The sequence below is a fragment of the Salmo salar genome, chromosome 03 (genome assembly GCF_965601325.2).
Source record: "Salmo salar chromosome 03, fSalSal1, whole genome shotgun sequence".
Classification (NCBI taxonomy): Eukaryota; Metazoa; Chordata; class Actinopteri; order Salmoniformes; family Salmonidae; genus Salmo; species Salmo salar.
In genome coordinates this window covers 23,138,033-23,148,337 of record NC_138293.1, presented here as the reverse complement: position 1 = coordinate 23,148,337, position 10,305 = coordinate 23,138,033, and the positions used below count along the sequence as shown (strand labels likewise).

Sequence of the window (10,305 nt, the reverse complement as noted above, 5' to 3'; positions counted from 1 at the left end):
AATCTAACCACATTGTCCGATTTCAAAAAGGCTTTACAGCGAAAGCAAAACATTAGATTATGTCAAGAGAGTACCCTGCCAAAAATAAATCACACAGCCATTTTCAAAGCAAGAATATATGTCACAAAAACCAAAACCACAGCTAAATGCAGCACTAACCTTTGATGATCTTCATCAGATGACACTCCTAGGACATTATGTTATACAATACATGCATGTTTTGTTCAATCAAATTCATATTTATATCCTAAAACAGCTTTTTACATTAGCATGTGATGTTCAGAACTAGCATACCCACCGCAAACTTCCGGTGAATTTACTAAATTACTCACGATAAACATTGACAAAAAACATAACAATTATTTTAAGAACTATAGATACAGAACTCTTTTATGCAATCGCGGTGTCAGATTTTAAAATAGTTTTTCGGCGAAAGCACATTTTGCAATATTCTGAGTAGATAGCTCGGCAATCACAGGCTAGCTAATTTGACATCCACCAAGTTTGGTGCTCACCAAACTCAGATTTACTATAAGAAAAATTGGATTACCTTTGCTGTTCTTCGTCAGAATGCACTCCCAGGACTTCTACTTCAACAACAAATGTTGTTTTGGTTCGAAATAATCCATAGTTATATCCAAATAGCTCCGTTTTGTTCGTGCGTTCATGTCAGTATCCGAAGGGTGACGCGCGGGCGCATTTCGTGACAAAATATTTCAAAATATTCCATTACCGTACTTCGAAGCATGTCAAACGCTGTTTAAAATAAATTTGTATGCTATTTTTCTCGTAAAATTGCGATAATATTCCAACCGGGCGACGTTGTATTCATTGAAAGAGAGAAAGAAAAACATGGAGAATTCACATGAACGTGCATCTCCAGTGTCACTGTTCTCAGCCTGACCACTCACAAAATCTCCTGCTGTTTTTCGCCCAGAGACTGGAGAGACATCATTCCACTTTCTGGCGCCATCTGAGAGCCAATGGAAGCCTTAGAAAATGTCACGTTACAGCACAGATGCTGTATTTTTGATAGAGATGCCACAGAAGGAGAACAAATTGTCAGACAGGGCACTTCCTGTATGGAATCTTCTCAGGTTTTGGCCTGCCATATGAGTTCTGTTATACTCACAGACACCATTCAAACAGTTTTAGAAACTTTAGAGTGTTTTCTATTCAAATCTACTAAAAATATGCATATTCTCGTTTCTGGGCAAGAGTAGTAACCAGTTTAAATCGGGTACATTTTTTATCCGGCCGTGCAAATACTGCCCCCTAGCCCCAACAGGTTAAAATGCTAATCATTTAATAAAATTTTTGACATGCGTTTTTCTGGATTTCTTTGTTGTTATTCTGTCCCTCACTGTTCAAATAAACCTACTATTAAAATGATAGACTGATCATTTCTTTGTAAGTGGGCAAACGTACAAAATCAGCAGGGGATCAAATATTTTTTTCCCCCACTGTATGACCTGTTTTGTTACAATGTCTACACGGTGCCTCACAGTCTCTTGCGAAGTGTCCATTCTGGTTACAATTGTAACATCTATAGTTATCTCCATAGTTATCTCTATCTGACCCTTTTTTTTACCCTCCCTGGTAAATATCCCCCTTTTTCTGTCCGGACCTTTACCTGCTATCTCACCTAGAGTGGCCATCAAGTATTCTGCCCCTCAACTTCTTCTTAGTCTCCTCGCTTTTATCATGCTGTTCATAGTGGATCGCGTATCTCTTTACCTCTCTTAGTTCTGCTAGTCCCCACCCCACAAGTGTTTTCTTAATGGTACGGTTTATCTCCGGGCGCATTCCACTGAGGAAGGCTATTTTTAGCTGTTGGTGATATGCAGTGTTAAACCCAGCTGCTGCGGGGGGCTCTGTCAAACCACTGTTGGCGTTAAACACATCCTTCAGTCTCTCTAAGTATTGGCTAACGGTCTCACTATCTCCCTGCCTGCATTCAGAAACCTTAGAGAAGTCTGCGTGTCGGTGGTAATAGTCCCTCAAATTATTACACAGTTCTGTAACTTTGATTACATAATCCCCATCTGCAGCCCATGGTAATACAAATTGTTATGTCCTGGCACCCATTGTCCCCGAACCACTGCCCAATCTTTCCCCACCAACTGCCTGACTGCTCTCTCCACTTCCCCAGTATTGAGCTTAAAACTGGCAGCTAAACCTTCCAGATCCCATCTGAACCCTTCCATGCCTGTCTTGGGATGCACCATTCCTTCCACTGCTCTTTCTACATCCCTATGTGTCCATGCCCTGTACACTTCTAAAATGGGTTCTTGTCCTGCGTCCCCAGCCCGTGGGTTAGGTAGAGCAATTAGAGGATACTGACTGTCTGTCCCCTCCTTCTCCTCTATCCATTCTGAATCATCTCCACTTTCCTCTTGACTATCTCCCTCTGGACTCCGGTTATGGGAATCGAGTCTGCTGAGAGCTGTAGATTGTGCAACCCCGCGACCCCGCTCTCTTCCCTTTCTCCCTCCTTTCACCTTTCTTGGCTTTCTCCCTTTCTCCACCTCTATCCACTTTCTCAATAAGGTTGCTAGATCCTGTCCTTCTCCCTGTTTCTCCTCCTCTCTTCCTCCCTCGGCCCCCTGAGGTCCCGCATATGGGGGTGGTAGCAGCGGAACGGGCGGCACCTGGTCGGGCTGCCTCCGTCTCACCACCACCACCTCGTCATCAGGATTCGCTCTCCATGCCTGGTTCGGCCAGGGAGGGGTATAATTTGGGTACATGCAGTGCCTCTGGAGGGGCCGAGGGAGTTGTTATCTGTTCTGGGCTACTTACTTCTACCTTCTTAGTAACTTCCATTTTCTTTTCACCCTCTACTCACTTCCTTGCTTCGGCCAACCTCACCCTCGTTGTCTCCAACCTCTCTACTCGCTGTTTGTCCACATTCTCTCCACATGCCTTATGAATCTGTCTTACCAATAGTCCCAATTTTTCTACATCCAATCTTCCATCAAATTCATACTTCTTCCTCCACTTTGGATCGAAGTAAATATTTATTTTATCTTTTAATTCCATGTATCGCTCATCTCCCGTTAATTCCTGCACCTCCTTTGAGGATTTGCCACCCATGGTTATTCAATAACTATTTGTTATTAGGTTGCACAATCTATGCGTGTGTTTCAATCTGTTATTATCCTTAATCTATGTGTGTGTACTTTTACTCTGTTTCAATTTAAACCTTCTATGTGTCTCACAATCTATGTGTTTATCACTCCTCTCTATGTGGGTGCTCACACTCTATGCTCACAATCTCTGTGTACGTGCTTTTCACTTTTCACAATCTATGTGTGTGTGCTCCCTCCTTCCATAGAATAGTCAGACCAATTTTTGCGCCCTGTTAGATCTTGACTACCTTCCCCGCTAATATACTCTAGATCAGTTATCCGTTAGATCTCAGAGCATTAGCCCGTCCAATGTATCTTGACCAGTTTAACCGTTAGGCCTCAACATTAGATAGTTTACATTGGTAGTGGCCACAGATACCTAGGGTCATTACGGACCCCCCTACACCTTGCCGAGGATGGCTCTACACCCAATTCCTCTCTTCCAATTGCATAGAATACTACCTATATCAGGGTTCTCCACACAATATTCTAAAGACAGGTCACCAGGTTAGTTTGCCCCAACGGATATTTTGGTGTTTAACACCTAGACTACACTAACTCCCTTCTCCACTACATGCAATCATACAGGTATTATTCTCCCAAATCCGCGCAAATAAAGATTTACTGACCTTTGTCTTGTAGGCTGGGGAAACAATGTAGGTCGGATTCCGTCACCGTCTCTGTCGACCTTAGATATTTACCGGCCTGTTATGGAACCCCAATTTCAGGGGACAGGTCTTTAATTTACGAGTCAATGACCCGCCCGTGCACGGTTTTCGGCGTGTTACCTTAGGAAGACAGGGACAGATTTTGGGATCCGGCTCGAAGGACCAAATTGTTACGGGAATGAAGTTATCAATGTTCTTAAACCGAACGTCAATTAAACTACTCAGTTTGTATACCAGAAGGTGTAAGGTTCCGGTTGAAAGAAACAGACTGAGACCCAGCCTACAATGGTCAGAACGTTTATTTACGAGAGCTCTGAATATCATACAATGTACACAGCCTTTTATACTTAACATTTGGTCATACCATATGTCATACCCCTTACAAATGCCCCCCCTCTTCTTTAACACTGTCAATGCTTATTTACAAGTCTTCTCCATCACATACATTGCTTATCATATCCTGCCCCATGTTCCATAATCTACTGCAAGCCTAACGGTTTCTCCCCTCCCTGGGTGGGGAGACCTTCTTCCTGTTATCAGTTTCACAGTAGTCACAAGTTGTCTGCTGTCTGTTAACAGTTCCCCTTTCTCCATGAATTGCTAAATCCTTAAGATTAAACTTTTCCTACACACACACAAACACACACACACACACACACACACACACACACACACACACACACACATTAGTACCTTCATCTTATAATCACTCGGTTATACATTTTCAGGGTGAAATCATTTAGTCAAACCTTTAATCATACAATTTTCATTACAAGTAGACAATTCCATCCTCTGTAATACAGTAATGTTTTCCCTTTGGAGTAACCAAAATACACACATTTTTGTCAGTGACCCAAATGCAGGTAATTAAACAACATTCATATACATTTAATGATGTATCTTATTTAACATAAAACATCTATATTGGAACTATGAATAGCACAGTACTTTCTAAGTGAAGAGAACTTGTGCCTCTGCAGTTGAGAATCAACTTTCTAAGTGAGGGGAATTTGTCTGTGAATTTGAGTTTGAAGAGGATGAAATAAAACATCCATATTTGTGGTAATCCTTGTAACATTTTTCCTCAAGTGCAGATAAGCTTGAGTGATGGTATTTGCCACCTCCCCCTCTTACAGTTGAAGTCAGAAGTTTACATACACTTAGGTTGGAGTCATTAAAACTCATTTTTCAACCAATCCACAATTTTCTTGTTAACAAGCTATAGTTTTGGCAAGTCAGTTAGGACATCTACTTTGTGCATGACACAAGTAATTTTTCCAACAACTGTTTACAGACAGATTATTTCACTTATAACTCACTGTATCACAATTCCAGTGGGTCAGAAGCTTAAATACACTAAGTTGACTGTGCCTTTAAACAGCTTGAAAATTCCAGAAAATGATGTCATGGCTTTAGAAGCTTCTGATAGGCTAATTGACATCATTTGAGTCAATTAGAGGTGTACCTGTGGATGTATTTCGAGGCCTACCTTCAAACTCAGTGCCTCTCTGCTTGACATCATGGGAAAATCGAAAGAAATCAGCCAAGACCTCCAAAAAAAACTAGACCTCCACAAGTCTGGTTCATCCTTGGGAGCAATTTCCAAACGCCTGAAGGTACCATGTTCATCTGTACAAACAATGGTACGCAAGTATAAACACCATGGGACCACGGAGCCGTCATACTGCTCAGGAAGGAGACGCGTTCTGTCTCCTAGAGATGAACGTACTTTGGTGCGAAAAGTGCAAATCAATCCCAGAACAACAGCAAAGGACCTTGTGAAAATGCTGCAGGAAACAGGTACAAAAGTATCTATATCCACAGTAAAACGAGTCTTATGTCGACATAACCTGAAAGGCCGCTCAGCAAGGAAGAAGTCACTGCTCCAAAACCACCATAAAAAGCCAAACTACGGTTTTCAACTGCACATGGGGACAAAGATCGTACTTTTTGGAGAAATGTCCTCTGGTCTGATGAAACAAAAATAGAACTGTTTGGCCATAATGACCATCGTTATGTTTGGAGGGAAAAGGGGAGGCTTGCAAGCCGAAGAACTCCATCCCAACCATGAAGCACGGGAGGGGCAGCATCATTTTGTGGGAGTGCTTTGCTGCAGGAGGGACTGGTGCACTTCAAAAATAGATGGCAACATGAGGGAGGAAAGTGATGTGGATATATTGAAGCAACATCTCAGGACATCAGTCAGGAAGATAAAGCTTGATCGCAAATGGGTCTTCCAAATGGACAATGACCCCAAGCATACTTCCAAAGTTGTGGCAAAATGGCTTAAGGACAACAAAGTCAAGGTATTGGAGTGGCCATCACAAAGCCCTGACCTTAATCCTATAGAACATTTGTGGGCAGAACTGAAAAAGTGTGTGCAGGTAAGGAGGCCTACAAACCTGACTCAGATACACCACCTCTGTCAGGAGGAATGGGACAAAATTCACCCAACTTATTGTGGGAAGCTTGTGGAAGGCTACCCGAAACGTTTGACCCAAGTTAAACAATTTAAAGGCAATGCTACCAAATATTAATTGAGTGTATGTAAACTTCTGACCCACTTGGAATGTGATGAAAGAAATGAAAGCAGAAATAAATAATTCTCTCTACTATTATTCTGACATTTCACATTATTAAAATAAAGTGGTGATCCTAACTGACCTAAGACAGGAAATATTTACTAGGATTAAATGGCAGGATTTGTAAAAAACTGAGTTTAAATGTATTTGGCTAAGGTGTATGCAAACTTCCGACTCCAACTGTACATTACCTGTTTGCAATCATTCCTGAGGAGCCTCTTGTTTTGTCTCTGTTGCTCCACATCCTTGAGTGTAGCCAGTAATGTGGGAGGTTCACTCAAGCTGTAAGGAGGCTTCTCAACAGCTTTGAGAATGAAGTACAACAAGAAGATACATTTTAGACTGACGGTCACAAAGGAAAAAGAGCAGAAAAGTGCTCTGCTCCACCCATTACATTTTTTCTATCCAATTTCTCCAGTATGAGTTCACTGTTATGAGTTTACATCTTACCTTTAAGGTTAGAGGTTTCCATATGTGGCTCAAATGTATGCTTAATAATGATATTTGGCCTGAGGCCTCGCATTCTTTATCAAAGCTTTGATTCAGATATTTAGCCAAAATATTTTCCCATAATGAACCCATTCTCCTTTTGAAGAAGTAATTAAACCCACTCATTCACATATCCCATCCACTCATATCCCAAATGCAAGAATACAATCAGGATGTGTAGAGAAATAGAGTGACTCCAGTGTGGATCAGTGGTTGTTTCTTTCTTGGACAGCATCTTCTCTTCCAATTAGTGCTGCTGCCTCCACCCCGGAGCAACTCTGTCAGCTCAGATCATCACAGCTCCTCGTCTCAGAGTCAGCGACACGTTCAGCTAGCGTCCCCGAATCCTGGCTTGCGTCCCAATTGGCACCCTGTTCCAAAAATAGTGCACTACTTTGACGCACAATAAAGGGAATGGGGTTCTATTTGGGATACAGTCCTGGAAACTAAAGTAAGCTAGAGCTTTGACAGTACACCGTCTATGAACCAGCAAAAAGGCCAAGGTTTAATCAGAGAACATTTCTACTGTACAATAATAACATTTATTTAAGGAACTAGTCTCATCAATATGTAAGTCATAAAAAGGTTAAATATTGAAGGTCAAGTTTATTCATCATGTGCTCATAACATACATACCCAGACATTAAACAAAGCAACATTCAAAAGCATGTTGCTAATATATAAAACTTTTTGTTATGCAACCTTAGAACATGTCCACTGTAAAGCGGTGAGAATTCAGCTAATGGAAATATCTCTTAACCATAAAGGCAAAAACAAATTTTGTTCTCATAAGGACATCAATACATAGCCTGGTTCCAGATCTGTTTGTGCTCTTGCCAACTCCATGGCGGTCCATGTAAAGCCAATGACAATGCGTATGACACTTGGCATGACAAGGAGTTGGCATGAAACCACAAACAGACTGGTGTTCAGGCTCATCAATACAAGGATACATCACTAATGTTCACAAAATGAACACATTAACTGTGGTAGCTATGACATTACAGATATTACTCCACTTCTCCATCTCCTTGGATCTTTAATATACACATAGGATGCACCCTAAATGGCACCCTATTCCCTATATTGTCCACTAACAAAGTAGTGCACTATGTAGGGGATATTGTGCCATTTGGGAAGGAGACAGCAACAGAATGTAGAATAAAATAACTCTAAAGATGAAATAGCAAGTATTAGGCACTGTTAACATTTTGATTTACTACATCAATGACAAACATGCAAAAAACACAATCCTGGCAGAATTCTACATGGCAAATACATGAGTTCGCTCAACATATGAAATCTCTTCGGAGATCAGGGAATAATAGTACACTTGGGAGGATTTTCCATGAAATACAAAAGATGACCGTGTTGGAGCCTAGGTCTCCTAGTATGACCTCAAGTCTAAGCATTGTCACCTTGTCAGTGGAAACACCTTTGTGAGGGAAATGCCAAGGTAATCAGCAGTCATTTCCTATCAGTCTTCCATATCTACACGAAGCACCTGAAATCACGGTCTGGTTCAGGGTCAGTTTGTTCAGCCGGATGGATGTGTGTATAGCAGTCCAGACAGGAGCATTGATCTACCACAGAACTCATACCTTGAGTTAAAATTTAAATAGACAGCATAGGTATATAACTTACAGAGATGGCTTTGGTTGGTTGTCTTAGTGAGGAATTAACACACACAAAGCATAACATACTGTAAAAGATAAAGAGGAAAATTACATTCACATGATACAATACTAACAAGAGATTGTTCATCAATCATGTTGTGGTATGACATTCATGGTGTCTTTGCAGAAAATAATGCTGAGTAATATCTTAGCAAAAATGACATACCAGTACTTTAGACTTTGCGGCAGGTCAATAGACCCTCTAATATACACAATGGTCCTTTACAATTCATCTCCTCTCCTACCTGCTCATATTGTACTTGTTCTCAACTATCTCATTTAAGTCTCTATATCTATTTTAATCCTCTCGACGGTAATACAAAGCAACATGTCAAATGTACGTACTGTATATCTATCTATACATCTTTGCCATGACAATCCTAGTCTCCTTGTAATCATGTTTGACAAAATGACATCTACTAGAACCCCAGTTCAGTTCGACAACACATTGCTTAAATGTTTAAACAGCAAATGAACCATGAAGAAAACTAAATCTATGCTACAGTTATTTTACATTTACGAAAGTAGATACAATGTTTGACAGTCAAGATGAAACCATTGTTAATTAGAATCCATAACTCTCTCTTACCCTTTAGTTCTTTTCACTCTGAAAGTCATCACAAGTGACTCAACCGATATTGTCAATGTCCCAAATGGCACCCTATTCCCTGTTTAGTGCACTACTTTTGACCAGGGCCCATAGGGCTTTGGTCAAAAGTAGTGCACTATATAGAAAATAGGGTGCCATTTGAGACTCAGGTATTAACTTGAAAGACATTGTTCATTTAGACTAGTGTCAGAACACATGGGTGGAGGGCTGCATGAGGTCACTAAGCACAGTGTGAAATCCATTTCATCACAGAGGGAAAGAGAGAGGGATAGGGAGAGGGATAGGTATACTAGCCATGCACAGCACTTCTCCCTGGCATCCATTAATGAAAGGTTTATTTAAACTAACCAATGAATTAAAAACATTGACATTACTGCAGACAGACCAATTTATTCATATCTGTTAAAAATACCCTGTTACGACATCTGCTATAAGTTGCAGGCACAATAAAGGGTACAGGTTTAATAGACAAACTCATTAGAAGATCCTAGAGCCATTTCAGTAATTGTTCTGCCAATACTGTGGGCCAACCTAACTTTTTAGTGCCCACAACTGTAGCCTATGCTTGCTGTAGTGTGTATTTAGGCCAATACCAGAGTTTTATAGCGTTTTAATGGAGACAGATGCCTCTTTACCCGCAGCCCTCACAGTACAGTAGTCTCTGTCTGCAGGAAGGACTGGGCACGACAGTTACGTTGGAACTGAGCCATGTTCTCTGAGCCGTTTCTGGAGGCATAGGTGTTGTGCTGGGTGTAGTTTCTGGCCATATGGCAGTTGAGGCATATACTCTGCCATTTTCTCTTCAGTTCCCCTTGAACCTGAAGTAGGAAGATAAATCTCTTAGCACAAAGGGAAAACTAGTTGACATCTGTCAATTCATAGCTATACTATATCATGTTTCAATATAATCCTGTCCTCGCCGATTTACTACAATGAAAACAAAGCAGACAACATTTAAAATGTCAAAGTTTAGCAACTGCTAATAAAAGACCTCCCTAATTAGACTGTAAACATTTCTCTTAATCAGTTAAAACCTTGTTTTCCAAAATAGCTTTCATAAAAGCCCCCACTTTTCTTCCCAAATTGACCCAAGGAAGACACTGTCAACACTGATTCACTAATCATTTACACTGCTATTTGTCTTCTTCATTG

At 40.8% G+C, this 10,305-nt stretch overlaps 1 protein-coding gene across 1 annotated transcript in view; it reads right to left on the bottom strand.

Moving 5' to 3' along the window:
* Window positions 1-7,438: 7,438 nt before the first annotated feature.
* The window catches only part of LOC106599477 (vasoactive intestinal polypeptide receptor 2), a 45,629-nt gene continuing 42,762 nt past the window's right edge, over window positions 7,439-10,305 (bottom strand). Inside the window, exon 13 of the mRNA XM_014190730.3 lies at window positions 7,439-9,971. Within this exon, the coding sequence (XP_014046205.1) occupies window positions 9,798-9,971 (174 nt within the window). The 3' untranslated portion in view covers window positions 7,439-9,797. The remainder of the gene's footprint in view (window positions 9,972-10,305) is intronic.